The sequence below is a fragment of the Calliopsis andreniformis genome, chromosome 5, assembly GCF_051401765.1.
Source record: "Calliopsis andreniformis isolate RMS-2024a chromosome 5, iyCalAndr_principal, whole genome shotgun sequence".
Lineage (NCBI taxonomy): Eukaryota > Metazoa > Arthropoda > Insecta > Hymenoptera > Andrenidae > Calliopsis > Calliopsis andreniformis.
Window position 1 is genome coordinate 12,916,817 of NC_135066.1, and position 17,897 is coordinate 12,934,713.

At 30.9% G+C, this 17,897-nt stretch overlaps 5 protein-coding genes across 11 annotated transcripts; 2 read left to right on the forward strand and 3 right to left on the reverse strand.

The window, feature by feature from the left end:
• Positions 1-1,354: 1,354 nt before the first annotated feature.
• Positions 1,355-6,730, reverse strand: LOC143179364 (uncharacterized). Of its 2 annotated transcripts, XM_076378557.1 has the most exons (4): positions 6,284-6,730; positions 6,144-6,206; positions 5,051-5,213; positions 1,355-4,402 (listed from the first exon to the last, which is right to left on the reverse strand). In XM_076378557.1, exons 1-4 carry the CDS (start codon positions 6,352-6,354, stop codon positions 1,502-1,504), a joined length of 3,198 nt encoding a protein of 1,065 aa, XP_076234672.1. In that variant the 5' UTR covers positions 6,355-6,730; the 3' UTR covers positions 1,355-1,501. The 2 variants fall into 2 exon arrangements, with proteins under 2 accessions (XP_076234672.1, XP_076234673.1); XM_076378558.1 differs by lacking the exons at positions 5,051-5,213; positions 6,284-6,730 and having other exon boundaries at positions 6,144-6,189.
• Positions 6,731-7,245: 515 nt separating this feature from the next.
• LOC143179365 (peroxynitrite isomerase THAP4) lies at positions 7,246-9,400 on the reverse strand. 5 transcript variants are annotated; one of them, XM_076378561.1, is made up of 4 exons: positions 8,562-9,400; positions 8,212-8,465; positions 7,649-8,031; positions 7,246-7,575 (listed from the first exon to the last, which is right to left on the reverse strand). In XM_076378561.1, the coding sequence occupies exons 3-4, from the start codon at positions 8,027-8,029 to the stop codon at positions 7,447-7,449; spliced, it is 510 nt and encodes a 169-aa protein (XP_076234676.1). In that variant the 5' UTR covers positions 8,030-8,031; positions 8,212-8,465; positions 8,562-9,400; the 3' UTR covers positions 7,246-7,446. The 5 variants fall into 5 exon arrangements, with proteins under 5 accessions (XP_076234676.1, XP_076234678.1, XP_076234677.1 ...); XM_076378563.1 differs by lacking the exon at positions 8,212-8,465; XM_076378562.1 differs by lacking the exon at positions 8,212-8,465 and having other exon boundaries at positions 8,479-9,400.
• Positions 9,401-9,697: 297 nt separating this feature from the next.
• On the forward strand, positions 9,698-12,720 carry Kat60 (katanin p60). The gene is made up of 11 exons (XM_076377868.1): positions 9,698-10,073; positions 10,189-10,457; positions 10,535-10,670; positions 10,831-10,975; positions 11,051-11,141; positions 11,214-11,335; positions 11,406-11,585; positions 11,686-11,828; positions 11,909-12,021; positions 12,093-12,219; positions 12,284-12,720. Exons 2-11 carry the CDS (start codon positions 10,193-10,195, stop codon positions 12,480-12,482), a joined length of 1,521 nt encoding a protein of 506 aa, XP_076233983.1. The 5' UTR covers positions 9,698-10,073; positions 10,189-10,192; the 3' UTR covers positions 12,483-12,720.
• A 440-nt stretch (positions 12,721-13,160) lies between these two features.
• Positions 13,161-14,258, reverse strand: LOC143179833 (RNA-binding motif protein, X-linked 2). 2 transcript variants are annotated; one of them, XM_076379221.1, is made up of 5 exons: positions 14,118-14,257; positions 13,943-14,038; positions 13,698-13,850; positions 13,486-13,615; positions 13,161-13,398 (listed from the first exon to the last, which is right to left on the reverse strand). In XM_076379221.1, exons 2-5 carry the CDS (start codon positions 13,954-13,956, stop codon positions 13,276-13,278), a joined length of 420 nt encoding a protein of 139 aa, XP_076235336.1. In that variant the 5' UTR covers positions 13,957-14,038; positions 14,118-14,257; the 3' UTR covers positions 13,161-13,275. The 2 variants fall into 2 exon arrangements, with proteins under 2 accessions (XP_076235336.1, XP_076235335.1); XM_076379220.1 differs by having other exon boundaries at positions 13,943-14,258.
• Positions 14,259-14,710: 452 nt separating this feature from the next.
• Positions 14,711-17,889, forward strand: Sotv (exostosin glycosyltransferase sotv). The gene is made up of 10 exons (XM_076379209.1): positions 14,711-15,244; positions 15,320-15,526; positions 15,590-15,773; positions 15,859-15,998; positions 16,086-16,311; positions 16,388-16,568; positions 16,658-16,824; positions 16,905-17,048; positions 17,270-17,398; positions 17,485-17,889. The coding sequence occupies exons 1-10, from the start codon at positions 14,718-14,720 to the stop codon at positions 17,704-17,706; spliced, it is 2,127 nt and encodes a 708-aa protein (XP_076235324.1). The 5' UTR covers positions 14,711-14,717; the 3' UTR covers positions 17,707-17,889.
• The last annotated feature ends 8 nt before the right edge of the window (positions 17,890-17,897 follow it).

Below are 17,897 nucleotides of genomic sequence, written 5' to 3' on the forward strand. Positions count from 1 at the left end.
CCATGAAATATGTTGTTGAAGAAGATATTTTGAACAACTTTTCCTTATTGTATATCTAGTCGGTGTCTTATTTGAATTTTATATCTAGGTACAGGACATAATAATATAAATATATGTATTTAGTCTATATGAGCGTCGTTCGAGATTAATTTACGAGGTACTTACAAAAACGTGTATATGTATATTAATATGTGAAACAGTGAGGCATAGTCTGGTTTGGATTGGATTCAAAATGCTTGATAGCTGTTTCAGTTTTATTAACTCAGGCATAAAGTTTTTGATTTCTTTTGTGTCATCATTTTGGGATATGTTTAGCTTAAGTTTAGTACATACAGATTTACTTTGCGATTGGGTTAGTTTATGGTTAGTGAGATACGTGGTTAACGTTAAGTGGTGTTAATTATTTTTATAATTTCGGTGGTCTAACTATATATGCGAAGTTTAAGTTAGGGAGATTGAGATAGTTCATTTTTGTCTTTGTAATTCTAATCATCGAAGGGATGTTTTATATTTTATACCACACATCTCTGCACATACTAGCCAGTGTTAAACTAACCCAAATACAAACCTTAATACATAGTAGTACACAACAAACTAAACTTAACCTATATTTATTCTAAACTTTCAGAATACGATATTCTCAGTATTACAAATATTTTTTCGTACATCTCAAAAATTAAAACCGACTGGCGTAGCGATCATACATATGAAATTATTCAAAACTTGTTCCCTATAACATATTTCAAGGTATTGAAATCTATGTTGATCGAGGACGCTCTATCCAATAATTATTGCCTTATGTATTACAACGTTTAATGTGTACAGGGTGTTCAACAACAGGTGTCAGAAATTTTAAAAAATGATCCTACATGGCAAAATATGACGAAGATTAAGAATCCCAAAATCATATTTAAGGCTTCATTTTAGTTATCAATTGTTGAGGAAACGCTTAAAATACGTTTGAAAATGTGCCTGCTTGGGACTTTACTAATAACGTACGCTGGCCAAGTCAGATACAGCGAAATCAGTAGAATGAGTCCTGAGACAGACACATTTCACGCGAATTTTAAGCGTTTTTTCAAATTAATAATTTTGCAACGAGGTCTCCAACGCCTTTTTATCATTCTTGATTTTTGTTTTATTTTACTGTGTAGAATCACCTTTTAATATTTCTGACATCTATTATCTAACACTCTGTATAGTGCACAATACTTTTTTTTTAAGTCAACTTAAACCTGACCCAAACCCTAAAGTAGTTCAACACATAGTATTGAAAATACTTATTTTTGCGGAAATTTTAAAAATTAAATAGCTCTAATTTCATTTTTTGGGTAATTCAACATAAAAATTTAATTTTTCCTAGTTTATTATATCAGATTAAAGTTACAATCTAAACGAGCATATTTTAGACACGTATAATACAATTCTGGGTTTCGAAACAGAGAAAAAAAACGTACACAGTTCCGAACAGATCCTCATTTGCAACTGCTATTTTTTACGTTCAATTGAAATCGAAATCACTTTCTGTATTTGAAACGTTCCGTTCTATTGTGCTATCCGTATCAGAATCTAGCAAAGATTTAATTACATCCTTCTTCTTCTTCGGTTCATTTTCTGAGGAAGCATTATCATCTTTATTTTGACCCGTTTCAACCTTCTCTAGGGCCTCTTCTGTTTCTTTGTTCTTCACTTCCTCTTGCACTTCTTCGTTATCTTGATTCTGCTCTTGTTCTGTTTGATCGTTTTGTCCTTGTGCGCTCTCTGTTTGATTAGAATCATAATTGTTGGCGTATTCGTAAGGTTGATTCGCGTCAGTTTCATAGACTTGATTAGGATCATACTGTTGATCGTAAGCATAAGCATATTGTTGGTTCACGTCCCCTGGGTATTGCGCGTTCGGATCTTGTTCATATTGGCCCTCAGAGACGTTAGCATATTGATCGTATTGTTCATTGGCGTACCCTTCGTACTGTTCATTCGATCCTTCTGCATAGTCTTGATTACTGTAGCCTTGGTACTCCTGATTTTGATCATTTCCATACATTGCATTCTGATCATAATTATATTCCTGGTTTGCATACTCTGCTTCAGTATTGTGCGTGTATTCTTGAGTTTGATCAGTTTCTGCAACATAATTCTGATCATTATACTCCTCACCTTGCCTTGCAATTTCTTCTTGGTTACTTTGATCGATTTTAGGAGCAGGCTGTGCTTCATTATATTCTTCCTTCTGACTATCCTTCTGTTCATCTAACTTTTTACCCATCGGCTCTGAATTTTCCTGTATCTTCTCATCACCTGATTGGTTCCCATCTTCCCTTTCCAATTCCTGATCCTGCGAAATGGATATTTCACTTGCTTCGGTTTCGTTCTTTTCTGCCATATCTTTCTCTGCCTCTAAACTTTTAACACTCTCTGACTGCGATTGATCTGCGTTACGCAAATCCACTTCTTCCACATTCATCGCTTCGACTTTATCTGCCTCACTTTGCATAATGTCTACATCCCTTGAATATTCAGTTTCCGTTCTATCACCCTCGTTCAATTCAGATTCAACTACCGACTCATTTTCCATCGACTCTTCTTCAATGTCAGTCAACTCGATCTCTCTCACCCGCTTTTCAACACGATCCAAATCCCACGGTTCTAACTCCTCCGCGATATAAAACGTATATTGTTCTAACTTCACTTCCTCTGCAACATGAATGTTTTCATAATACTCTTCCCCCTCGGTCTTTTCAATTAAAGTGTCCTTGCTGTCCTGTTCTGTGAGCATGTCCGAAGACACGGCAGAAATCACGTGTTCATCTTCCATTCGAGGCAGTTGCTGGTCATACTGTTCCATTCGATTAGCATTACCTAAACCAGGAGAATTCCGTTCCTGAAGCTTTCCAATATTTTCATGTGATTCTAATTCTGGCCAGTGTAACGTAATATCCCCGCTAATTCTGTCTTTCGCGTACGCCGCGCGTCCTTCGCGGTTACCTGAGCCCAAGGCAGGACTTCCTTCAGAAATTGGCCTGTGGTTTCGCGTGGTACGAATCAATTCTAGACTTCTATTTTCATCTTTGCCCTCTTTCTCCGGCGCTTTGGCATCGTGCAAATCCACCGTCCTAGACGCCAGATCGTCCGCCAGGGCTAAAACCTTTTCAACTTCCTTGGGAACCTTTTCCCCCGTGGAGAACTTCAGATCGTCGTCCGATAAGCTCGCATTCAGAATGTCTCCGCTGGTATTCTGCTCGTGATCGATCTCCTCTAGACTCTCTGCGTCAAGGTCACGGTGAAGCTTGCGAATCTTCTCGATGTATCTGTCCAGCTCGTTCTCTATAGTCATTGTCGTCGCTCTACCTTCGTCCACTTCTGCTAGAGCTTGCTTTATGCCTAAGCGACTCGTTCTGGCGCTGTTCAAAAGCTTTGGGGTGAAACGCTCCGCTCGTTTTTTCAGGTCATCGTCGAAAGTCCTAAACGAACATGCAGGAATATCAGGTTTTTCGAAATACTCAGGTACTTTTGAGGAATAATTCGAGTGATTCTGAAGATATTTTGATGGAGTTAAGGGTGGGTTCGACGATGGTGTAGCAGAGACGTTGCGATCTGCGACCATCGCGCTTCTGAAGTTTGGAGACATATCGTTGCTGTTTTTTAGCTCAGTTTGTAAGTTAGTCAGTAGTGGTTCAGTATTTTGATGCGGGAAGGAGTCTACTGGTAAATCGATGTAACGCGATGCAGTCGTTTTCAGTGATCTTGCAGGCGTATCTAGTGGTGCATCCAGTGATTTATACGGCGATATACTGATAGTACCATCAGGTATTGCAAGGCCAGCTTGCATGAGTCCCAGTCGGTGCTTTAAAGGTTCATTGAAATGAGGAATTGTCTGCTGGCTTAATGTGTGGATACGTAAATCTGTCAATAGATGCATATTTTGATCAATTTGCGCGTGCGAATTTTGATCAGTTGGCAAATTGTTGGAAACAAAACGTGCATTGTTTTTGTAGTATGATTGTCTTTGCTGAAAACCTGGTATCGGCAAATTTTGAGATAATTCGATGCTGTTTCGTTGTATCGCTGGATGTATCTGTATGTTACTTTGACTATCATTCAGGTGGCGATTTGGTATCCTTGGCTGCATATTTTGATGACGATTTTCATAATATGTATTTTGCATGGGCTGAAATAACTTGGAACTGGAAGAGGGGATAGGTCGACTCGTTTGATGTGTCGGTCGGAAAATTGGCGAAGACGTGACAGTTTTTACTTCGGGAGGAATGTTGATTTGTGCTGCACTTGTACTTATGTTTGAGTACTTATCTTCGTTTTGATTTGTCATATTGTTGTGATTGTTATTACTTCTTGGTGGGCTAGGAGATGCATAAATTCGATGAAGGTATGTCTCGTATTGCTTCTGGAAAATAATTACAAATTTTTGATTGCGAAGTGTATTTTTAGTTATATTGGTATTGCGATTTATGATAAAAATAAGGCGAAACTAGTAAATAATATAGAATAAAATTAATTATATTTTAAATTTAATATGTAATTCAAGGTAAGTTATATAGTTATAATTCAAAGTATAGATTTCAGAATAAAATTATTTAATTGAGTATCAGATTATACTTTAAGCTTATAAGTTAAGTTATCATTATGAATAAGAAGTTTCAATAATCACACAAAATATAAAATAATACATAATTATTTTACGTGATTATATAAAAGAAACAGTATACTAAAACAAACAAATATACATTTCATACAATATAATTATATCAAAAATATAATTATTATGTGAAACAATTTTATTCTACATTTTTTATTTATTTTTGGATGAAGACGTCTCTCTAATATAAGATTTTCTCGCTATTAGCTCGATTTATCCTTTGTTCTTTTATATTTTTATCCACATAAATGGAAAATATGTGCATACAGTAAATTTTAAAATATGTTGCTATATGATTTCAAGAATGAATGTTACAAAAATAAAAGTAATTTAGAAATTTAGAATGTTAGTATAATCATTTGTTTAAAATGGAATTCAGACGGTAAAAGAACTCACTCTAAGTACACTAAGCCTATTCGTTTTAACAGTCATCAACGCAAGACTGTTGTCTACTTTATCCAATGCTTCGAGGAGCTTGTGATTCCTTTCGTCTCTCGAACGCTGTTCCTCTAAAAACTCTATATACCTCATACGTAATCGATTTATACAAGCGTCATGCCTGAAATGTTAATAATTTTATAATTTTTCAGTATAATCTACTCTTTATAGATATATTACGAAACAGTTCTTTCTTTTTATAGGATAGTTCTCTTAGCATTGAATAACTAATATTTAGGAAACTATTCGATTAACTTTACAATTATTTTACTTTGAAATTTCTGTATATTATTAACAGTGTCATAACCACTTTGACTGTAATTAAGCGTGTCCTAATACTTTTGATCGGGGGTGTACATATACAAAAAATCTATAGTAAAATTAATCATATTAAAGATATATATAACATGGTCAGTGTATTATTAAATTATTAATGTAAAACAGAAAAATAGTTTGGTAATGAGCGTGAGACCACAGCGGTTCATCAAATGTCTGCACGATCGAAGAACATTTCGTGACATTGGCAAAAGGTCACGTCCTCTGCAAACGTAGTCTATACGCGCATAGTATATACAGGTTGCAGCCATAACAAAGCACGAACACTGCAGTGCCAAATCAAAACAGTGTATCCGTGAAGTTTCTCTATGTATGCGATCGATGTCTGCTTGGTTTAGGGCATATTTCAGAACGTAAACAGACGAAGAACACAAAGGAATTCGCATTCGAAATATGCAAATAGCGAGACAAAGGTTATGTTCGTGTATATTGATTGCGACATTCCCTAAAACTGGGTCGCTACCAAATCAATACACAATCTCCCAAATTCTTTCGTGTTATTATTACGCAAGAGGGAAATAAAATCGATAATGCCAGTACGCCGACGATCAAAGTATTGAATTATATTGGGAAACATCTATAAAATCCCAACTTTCTTTTTTGCAATGTTTCCCATACTGTATAAGCTGGTTTATTACCCCAAGTAAACAATACGAAAACACGTATCAATTATAGGAATAACTAAGTTAGAAGAACATTTTCTTTAAACACTCACCTATTACGAGATTCTTGCACAAGTATTTTGAATCTCTCCTCTAATCTTATCCTTTCTTCCTCACTGCAAACATCGGTGCAAAATGAATGCAATAAATTTGGAACTTAAAGGAAAGCTGAAAAAGCAGACGTCGTGCTTACCTTTTCCGTAATTTCTCTTGCAGCCCCAACATTTGTTTGTAATAATCATGATTATCATAAAACGAGGTCATAATACTGGACTCAACTTTGAATTAACTCAAAAAATCGAAGTAGTCGATTGTATCGATGTTCGATATGTGGCGCTTACTACGAAACAAATTTTTTCCGAAGCGGAAATTGTTTAAACGATAGTTCGAAACGTTATGATTGTAAATTATGAAATGAGTTTTGCACAAATATCGCATGATATTTTATGAACAAATTATTTTTCCAGTGACAGCACATACTCGTCGTAATAATTTGTGGTACTGTTTAAATTATTGGCGAATGAAATATAATTTACGATCACTGTGTTCAGATAACAATGTATGTAACAATTTTTTAAATAATGTAACCTGACATTAATTCAGTTTTATGAATTTCGAAAAATATCACACAATAATGGTAGTTGCGACGATCTTTCTTAGTGTCGACTCAGCGAGCAACTGTCGTATTTGACGGCGTATAACGGTAGGGTTGGGGGTGTTTCAGCAGGTAAACACGCAGGTGTTGTCCCTACTCCTGTACTAATAAAATAGGTACGTACCTATGTGTAAAATATTATTTTAATTTGACATTAACAATAAAAAGGAATTTTTTATTTTTTGAATTTTAATTGATCAATAAAAACAATTTTTAATCGATTTTAAGTTAAAATTTTATTTACCTATTTTATCAAAATTTAATTATATTATTTACCTAAAAACTGCACTTGCTTAAAATGCCAGTTATCAGCCTATGTTATAAATTCACAATCTATTTCCACTTATGAGTAATTAATCTTGAAAAGCATTTTAAATCTTACTTAATCTGTAAGTAAAACTATTTATTTTATTAAATTAAAAATACTGAAAGTAAGAAATAATTAATAAATTATGAAAATAAAACAGTATAGTAATATTCTTAAAGGACAAATATTTATCTGATAAGGTAGTTTTTTATATTATCATCACAGTAAATCAGTGTTACAGTACCATTATTATCATATAATTTCTAGATGTACAAAAATTTGTATATTAAATTCTATAAAAATTAGATATTCAGAAGTTACTCATAATTTATGGAACCCACTATATACTAAAACCCATGTACACAGTACAAGTATTATATACACATAGTGCATTTTACTCATACTCCTCACATTTTTTGATGTAAGTAGCATGTAAATGTTCTTGCAGCTCTGGTGTATTTGAAGTAGCCATATATAATGTATGTTCCAGACAATCTCCATTAAGTTTGAATTCCCTTTGCAACTGTTGAAATAATCATTAATTATGTATAATAATTTTTTTAATAGACAATATTTATCATTCTAAATAGTTATACCTCCCATACTGCAGGTTGCTGTCCTCCTTCTGTTGGTCTTGTAACACTAGTCGTTTTCAATTTAATAACTTTATCTCCTAATACTCCTTCCTCAATCGTATTAACACCAATGTTATGCGATAACATGAGACATACTTTATTTGTATTAGGAATTATTTTCAAATATCCAACTTCATAATGCATTGGTTTCTTTGTCTCTGGATTCCAGCTTCTTGCTGAATAATTTAACATTGCTTGACCAATTGATGTGAAAGATATTTCTTCATGGTATTTAAACGATTTAATTGTTGGAAATATACCAACACCAGGAGTATCAGTTACCCAAGTGCCTTTCAGCCATGCTAATGGCTTGATTGCTTCATGCATTGGTAATCGATTCATATCTAAGGAACAAAAACTTTTATTAGATGTCAGACACAAATTTTCATGAAACTTTGCAAATTTCTAAAACAGTAAAAATATTCAACAGATGTGTATTTTTTTTATTAACAAATATTCATGTCTTATTCTAGCATGGAAGTACTCTCTAAAATTGTAGGTAAAAAGGATATTTTCCACAATACCTCGGGAACTGTTTTGTATATATGTATGTATAAGTCATTTAAATCGGTAAATGTGTATTTTTTAATAATAAATTCAGATTTTTAAATTTTTGCTGATAAAAAAAATATGTTGAATACTTTCAACTATGTAGCCTACAAATTTGCAGTTTTCTCAAAATCGGCGCATGACACTCAAATACAGTACTGTCAAACTGTTGTTAATATTATTCAGTTTCTCAAGAAACTATCCTGTACAATTTTGAAAAATATTTTACCTGTAAAAATTACCGGAATATTTTATTATCACTTGAAAGATTTTTCTTTCTTGTTTTTTTTTCTTTTTAAATTTTGTTTTTATACTATTGTAGTACCATTTTAAAATTTATAACAAAATATGTTATCGCATACAATTAATTTTTCCTTCATATGTACAACCTGTATAACACGTTAGTATACGATTTGTGCATGACAAATCACAAAACTGTATACTATGTTCCTTTTTTCTTTTTTTTTTTAAATTAATGCGGATTTTACAATTCGTGTATCCTTCTTTCGAACTGCACTTTCTGCAGCATTATAACATTAATTTTTATATTTGATTTTAGAAAACGATATAATAATTTTTCAAATTAAACATGATGCGTATATTTCAAAATTAGGTAAAAGAATTGGAATAATGAAATATGCACATTGGATATATTAAATTTGTCACGGTTCCGACCTATGTGTAGTGATTGTATAAAGTTCAAAAAAACTGCAATTTTTGAAAATAATTGTATGGGGACTACGATTATCAATTTAAGAGTAAATTATGCTGTACATGCCTGTCATAATTAAGTAGATTTTTTTTAACGGTTATTCGTGTAGTTAATTTATTCAACTAATTTAAAGTATGTTAATGACTACAAGTAGCATCACTTTAGGAATCATACACCATGTACGCTCTAAAAGAAATTTTCACGTAAGTATTACTTTAGGAATCATACACAATATGTGATCTAAAATATTTGCCAAATAGCATCACTTTAGGAATCATATACAATGTGCGCTCTAAAAAATTTGCCATGGAAGCATCACTTTAGGAGTCATACACAAATTGAAAACTGAAACTTAAAGTGTACTTAGTAAGCTCTTTTGCATCGAAATCATAATCTACGATAGCTTAATTAAGAATAAGCAAGTTTCTGAACAAGTTTAAGTACTATTTGTATATCAGTTATATTGTTGCAAAACGAAATATGTGTGTGTGCATCCATTACACAGCACACTCCCTAATTCTGTCAGAACTAGATTTAGAGAATGCAGGGAGTTTCGAATAAACTTGTGCCAGCTCTGCTAGAAACGCAATTCTCCTGGATCAGCCGCCGCTAGTGTTTAAATTTATTATGATTGGTAGGATCGCTTGTTTGACGTATAAATTGATTCATCCCCACCACTCGTGGTGCGAGCGTACTTGGCGCGAGTCTCTACTGAGACTGAGACTCTGATCTGTTCTTCTGTGATGCTCAGTTCACAGCGTTCGTGCTAATATGTCTGGTACTTACGAATAATATATAACGGTTAATATTTAAAATATCGTTCTATATAAAGTAATTTAATGACTACGAGTACATAAAATGTAACGTCATAATTATTTGTATGAGAGAGCAACAGGCATCGTAACAGTGAAAAATTTCACGTAGTTCCTGTTTATTAGGTTTAAAGTTGATAGTTTTGATACACAAAATTTGAAATATTTAACTCTATTAAAATAAATAGCGTTTAATCATAACACAGGTCACGCATATCTTCGTAAAAGTATTTCATGTGACGGTTTACATCAATGTTGTTACAACTTAAAAGATGTCTATTAATGTGTCATTTCTAAATATGTACTGCAAATGGTATTTAAATTTTTGAAATTTTAGTTCAGGAATAATATTTTATGTAATTCTAGTTGTGTAAAATATTTATTTATATACATATATATGTACATAAACGCGTGTATGCGTTAAAAAGAATTATGGCAGTTTCAATCAATGAGATTTGTGAAAATACCAAATTGGCTCGTGAAATGGCATTAACTGGAAATTATGATACATCTGGAGTTTACTATCAAGGCGTAGTACAACAAATTCATAGACTGCTTGCAAGTATTGCAGACCCCACACGTAAAGCAAAGTGGCAACTTGTCCAACATCAGATTGTTCAGGAATTTGAAAAAGTAAAGGCAACATCAAATACTTTACAACTTTTTAAAGGTGACACGCATGGAGAAAGATTGTTGGGTATGATTATTATTCACAATAAATATTCAACAGGAGTATTTACTTAAATAATACGAAAAAATTCATTAAATATTTAGGTACTTCGTGTTTGTCATTTGAAGAGCCTACAAGGGATGCAAGTTTATGGACCTATAATAACTCAGATACTTCTTGGAATCAAGCACCAGCTAGAGATCCGGATGTGTGGCCACCTTTGACACCTGCAGAACAGAAGTATGTGAAAATATATCATAGTTTTGATTTAACAAAATTATTATTACATAGATTTAACATTGATTTCACATAAAAAACAATTAAATTAAAGTCATATCAAGTTATCAATTACATTCTATTATTTGATATATTAATATGAATAAATATTTTTCTTTTTTAGGAATATAAGGCCATTGAAAAATCAACCAAAGCAACAAAATCGGACAAATACACGAAAATCAGTTGTTCCAGCAAAGAAACCAGATGCGAAAACAAATATTAAGAAGGATGACAGGAAGGTATCAAGAAAGGATGATGTAAATAAAGTTAGTTTTCTTTTTTGTTATGATCAATTTTATGTATAATACAGTGATATAAGAATTCATAAATATTTTTTATAGGAGAAATCAGAAAATGAAAAAGTTGATGTGGAAGTGGAAGAACGTAAATTTGAGCCGTCCAGCAATGATAGAGATTTGGTAGACTTATTAGGTAAAACATGTTCCTTTATTCTAATATTTTAAAGTTTCATCAATCTACTATGTATTTATGTTATTGTTATAGAGAGAGATATCGTTCAAAAGAATCCAAATATTCATTGGGATGACATAGCTGATTTACATGAAGCAAAACGCTTGCTGGAAGAAGCTGTTGTTCTTCCAATGTGGATGCCTGATTTTTTTAAAGTATATATACAAATATTTTATCCAATTTATAATTTTAAAGTTCAAAATCTAATACACATTGTGTTTTCAGGGAATTCGCCGTCCTTGGAAAGGTGTATTGATGGTTGGACCACCAGGTACTGGCAAAACGATGCTTGCTAAAGCAGTGGCGACTGAATGTGGAACAACGTTTTTCAATGTATCATCTTCTACATTAACTTCAAAATATAGGGGAGAATCAGAGAAACTTGTTCGTCTTCTTTTTGAGATGGTAATTGTTTTTTTTACAGTAAAGTCAGACATAAGTTTGTATATATTTGAGATAATACTGTTTCTGATACTTGGAGCTGTAATATCTACATTTATTACAGGCCAGATTTTATGCACCTAGTACAATTTTTATTGATGAAATCGACTCTCTATGCTCTAGAAGGGGATCTGAATCTGAACATGAAGCCTCACGAAGAGTGAAATCTGAGCTTCTCGTTCAAATGGATGGTATAAGTTCGAATAAGTATGTTATTTATATTATGCCATCCCATACAAAATGCCATGTAACCATATGAAGTGATTAAAATATAAAATATTTTTCAGTGAAGATCCAAGCAAAGTTGTAATGGTATTAGCAGCAACAAATTTTCCATGGGATATCGACGAGGCTCTTCGAAGGCGTTTAGAAAAGCGTATTTACATTCCATTACCAAATCGTGAGTTTTACTATATATTTATTAGAGTGTACGTTAATTAAACTTTCTAATGTACGTACGTGTTAATACAGATGAAGGAAGAGAAGCATTATTGAAAATTAATCTACGTGAAGTAAAAGTAGATTCGTCTGTAAATCTAGCAGATATTGCAAGGAAATTAGAGGGCTACTCTGGTGCAGATATTACAAACGTTTGCAGGTAAATAATACTTAACATAAAAGTTTGAAGTACATATATAATACTTTGTACTTATTTCATATAGGGATGCATCTATGATGTCTATGCGCAAGAAAATAGCAGGTTTAAAGCCTGATCAGATCAGACAATTACCAAAAGAGGAATTGGATTTACCTGTATCTGCTGCAGATTTTGATGAAGCTGTTGAAAGATGTAATAAGAGTGTTTCTCAGGAAGATTTAGAAAAATATGAGAAATGGATGAGTGAATTTGGCTCATCTTGATATCACTCTACTCAAAAAATGTGATTGCAAAGAAGTCATTAATTCAATTTAAAATCAATTGAATCTTTTATTTATTAACGCTAATATATAAAATATACATACTTGCTTTGTAAAACATGTTCATCAGTATTCTAATTAACGACTTTTTAAAATATTTTGTACTCTATTGTTATATACAACTTATTTAAGATTCGCTTTTAAATTGCTAAGCATATTGTCACTACATACAATTTTTTCAAAAAACTAATATCAAATTATTGAATGCACTATCTTTTAAGAAGTATATGTTATATGATATTAAAGTATTTTTTCAAAAATACATGTTTATATATGTTAGTGTTTATTGGAGTAGAAAAATGAGATACAAAAAATAGTATAAATCTGTTGCATATTAAGGTTTTTGTTAATTTTTAAAAAATTTTTACAAACAATTTTATTAACTACGTGTTACTACTTTAATAATTATATATATAATTGAATATATTGTAAAAATACTTTATTTTAAAATTTATGTACGTTTATTTTAATGATACCTGTAAGATTAAACAAATCAAGCAAAAAGATAAGACTGTATAAAATTTACAAAATATATAAAATACTAAAAGAAGTAATTTTATGTATTAAAACTCTATAGGAATAAAAGTAAAAATTATCACCATTTCAACATAAATTACAAAATGCAATCTTTTTTAAATGTATTTACATGATTTTGTAAAATTTCCCATTTACAAATTTAATCTATTTGAAATATAATGGTTCTGTGTTAATTTGAAATACATCAATTATGACATAATTAATTGCTTTCTGGAGCACAACCTTCTCTTCTTAATCGTTTGGTCTCTTCATCAATATTTTTTGAATCTTTTGGTGCTTTATAATTCGCGACATGGTCAACTCGTATTGTTCTACCTAAAACCTAAAACATATAGTAATCATAATATTTTTTAAGATACATTACAGGATAATATAATTATATTATATTTAATTGTAAAGTGATCTATACCTTAATACCATTAAAATTATCAACAGCTAATATTGTGCTTCTTTGATCTTCATAACAAATAAAACCATATCCTTTCTGCTTTCCTGTATCTTTATCACGAATTAGATTTATATTTACTACTTCCCCATATCTGTAATAATATTCATTGAATAAATCACACTAATAACATGTAAAAGGTTATATGTACTTTTATATTAACATTTCAAACTTACTGAGAAAATATGGTTACAACATCACCTTCTGTTAAATCATATGGTAAACCACCAACAAAAATCCAAGCACTATCTTTATATTGATCATGCCAAGAAGTTTTCCTGTTACTATATAATTCTTGTTCCCCAAGTTTCTTTATATTTTTTACATTTCTACAAAACCATGTTACATTAGATAATTAATACTCCTTTTCCAGAAATAAATATTTGTATTTATGTTTTGTAAATAATATAATAATACTTACGTTAAAGGATTCATTATATATCAATATGAAATAATTCTTATTCCTAATTCCGAGTATGTTTACATAGTATAATTTGTCACTTCAGTTATATACACTCTAGGATAGAGTTTATACTGTGAACGTACATATATTACAAACCATAATACTTTTTGTACATCTATATTTAATATTTTACCTCATAATAGTTAAAAGTTTTATATATTAACATTTATTAATAATTCTTTAAATTTTAAATCACGACGATGTGAAACGTGTAATTTAGTACACTTACAAGCTATGCACATACACCAACACTTTTCAAAACCATTACGCACACGTTTACATGCATATACATATACATGTGTATTTCAAAACATAACCTGAAATATTGTTTATGTTGAAAAGTTGGAAGAAACAATCTAATAAAAATACTTTTTTTATGAAGAAACAAATGATAAAAGTGACATTACTTTATCAGAACAAGTTTGATTATTCTATATATACATATATATTTATGTTTCTTTCCCGTTCATAAATCGTCAGATATTTTTACCACTCCGTCAAAAGATGACAATCATCGATTTTTTACAAGAATTATAAAAACAAGGCTTACATAAAAATTAACTACCGTCAGTTTTAGTGCTGTATCAACGAAATATAAAATATATAATGAAACAATGGAAAATTGAATCTAATTACATAAAAATAAATTTTGAAGTCTGTGTACATACTTTACACTGTATATTATATTTTTAATGCAATAAGTTATTAAGTGTAAACTAAAAGAGAAGAGAGCATGGTATCTCCAATAAGAATGTCATATAAACCAAATAGAATTTCATACCATTATCACAATGTTTTTGTGATATGTTTGTTGTTATTCACATTATTTATTATTTTAATTGCAACTTATCACATTTTCAAATTTGGGAGTACTCAGAAACATTCTGTACATAATGCTATAATTTTAAGTGATGTGAATTCTTTACCTGTACAAGTATTGAATACAGATTCTCCAGTTGCTGATACAACAAATTCTTCTTGTACATATTTTGGCTGTTTTAATGTTTATCGTTGTGGTAGTCAAGGAAGTAAGCTTTTAGTATATGTATATCCACTAAAAACATATGTCGATGCTTCAGAAAGACCTGTAACAAGTCAAATGACAAAAGAGTTTTATCAAATTTTAAGTACTATCATTTCAAGCAAATTTTATACACCAAACCCATATGAAGCTTGTATCTTCATCCCTTCTATTGATACACTGAATCAAAACAGATTAAAATTACATGAAGTTTCACGAGCTTTAAGGACATTAACATTGTAAATTTTATTTTATGTTATGTATAATTAAGCTTAGAAGACTGTACAGTCTTCTCATAATTTTCTTAATTTTAGCTGGAACAATGGAGAGAATCATCTTATATTCAATATGATTCCTGGAAGAGTGCCCGATTATAATACAATTATTGATATACCTATTGGGAAAGCAATGATTGCAGGTGCAGGAATGTCAACATTGACCTACAGACTTGGATTTGATATTAGTTTACCAGTATATAGCCCCCTTGCAAATAGTCTCAAACAAAATCTTAATAGTACAAGGTAATAGAATATTTATATATCCTAGATTTGTTCATTTATTATATCAATTCTTTACATTTTTAGGTCATGGTTAGTTATTTCATCTCAAATTAATATTAATTCTGCTTTTGAGCAGGATTTATTAGAAATCAAATCTATATCACCAAAAGATATTTTGATACTAGGACCATGTTTACATTATAATTCAATGAATACTACAATTCGATGTGCTGGAGAAGAAGTATATAAATATCCTAATGTACTTCAGGTATGTAAAATAATTGTCGTATAAATGTTTGTTATTAAGCTAATAGTTCTTCAAACTTTTATTATATTAATACTCTTATTGTTAGACAGCAACATTTTGTTTAGTAATTCGTGGTGCAAGGCTTGGTCAAAGTACACTTCTAGAATGCATGGCAGCAGGTTCTATACCTGTAATTATAGCAGATTCGCTTACAATGCCTTTTCATGATGTAATTGATTGGACCAGGTAGAAATTAATTGTGTTATTAAATATCCGTATATGAGGTATTAACAGTTATATGAGTTATGTATAATAAATATTCATTTTATTCAGAGCTGCTATCTTTGTACGTGAAGTTGATATACTATCTATAATACCAGTTTTAAAGAAAGCATCTCCACAACGAATTGCAGAACTTCAAGAGCAAGGAACATGGCTTTATGAGAGATATTTGAAATCAATGAAGAAAATAACAGAAACAACATTAGAAATCCTTGCAGATCGTGTATTTCCACACTTAGCTAGAGACTATACATTTTGGAACGTGCCCCCTCACAAAGAAAGTATAAATTATAAGAATAATTAATATGTTTAAATGTTTTATGTGTATAATTATTTTCATATCTTATACATAGGATACTACATCACCACTCTTTTTACCTATAACGGCGCCGAAAACTCGTGGATTTACTGCAGTAATTTTAACATATGATAGATTGGAATTATTGTTTCTTTTAATTAACAAACTTGTCAAAGTACCAAGTTTATCGAAAGTTTTAGTAATATGGAACAATCAACATAAAGATCCACCGCATTGTAAGTTCATTTTTAATACTATTACTTACTGAATATTTTTATATAAAAATACATATTTAAGAACATATTTAAAATATTTTTTATTGTAGCATCTAGATGGCCGAAATTGAATAAACCATTAAAAGTTATACAAACGAAAGAAAATAAGTTATCTAATAGATTTTATCCTTACGATGAAATTGAAACTGAAGCAGTATTATCAATAGATGATGATATTATAATGTTGACCGCTGATGAAGTAGAATTTGCTTACGAGGTTTGTTTATTGTAATTGCTCAAACACTAGTTATGAAGGGGAACGAACATAACGAAAACTTAAAAGAAAAACAATTACAGGTTTGGAGAGAGTTTCCAGATCGTATAGTTGGTTTTCCATCCCGAATTCACATGTGGGACAATGGAACTAATTGTTGGAAGTACGAAAGTGAATGGACTAATAGCATCTCTATGGTTTTGACTGGAGCTGCATTTCATCATAAGGTAATAAAATGTTGCGCACTTTATTATTTTAAGAAATTTAATTTTGAGTAAATTTTCATTTCAGACTCTATAACTACAGCCTATTAAATCCCACATCCCTGCCAATTCTCCAATATAATTTCCTGTTACGTTCTTATTTGAAAAGTATTATGCATTATTATTCAAATTTTTATTATGTATGGTACAATGGATGAAATTACGTTAATACATTAATGTTTCAGTATTGGAATTATATGTATACTACTGCTATGCCAGGTGATATAAAAGAATGGGTTGATGAACATATGAATTGTGAAGACATAGCGATCAACTTTTTAGTAGCAAATGTTACAGGAAAAGCACCAATAAAAGTAAGTTTTTCAAAATTACAAATGATTTTGAATTAAATTATCAATACATACTTGAAATAATATTTAAATAATTAATTCTATTGTAGGTAACACCAAAAAAGAAATTCCGATGTCCAGAATGTACGAATACCGAAATGCTTTCAGCAGATTTAACACATATGGTGGAACGCACACAATGCATAAATAGATTTTCTCAAATTTATGGATCAATGCCATTACAATCAGTCGAATTTCGCGCGGACCCAGTTTTATTTAAAGATGTATTTCCCGAAAAATTGAAAAGGTTCAATGATATTGGAAGTTTGTAAATACTTGATCATTCCAATCCTATAAGTATCTAATAAGAGGCTACTTTCTATTAAATCAATATACAAGGATTATATAAAAATGGTCGTTAAGTATAACATATCCTTCACTATTTATTTTTAAAATAACAGATTAAATGAATTTTATCATATTACTTTTTATAGTTATTTGTATGTAGAGAATATAATTTTAC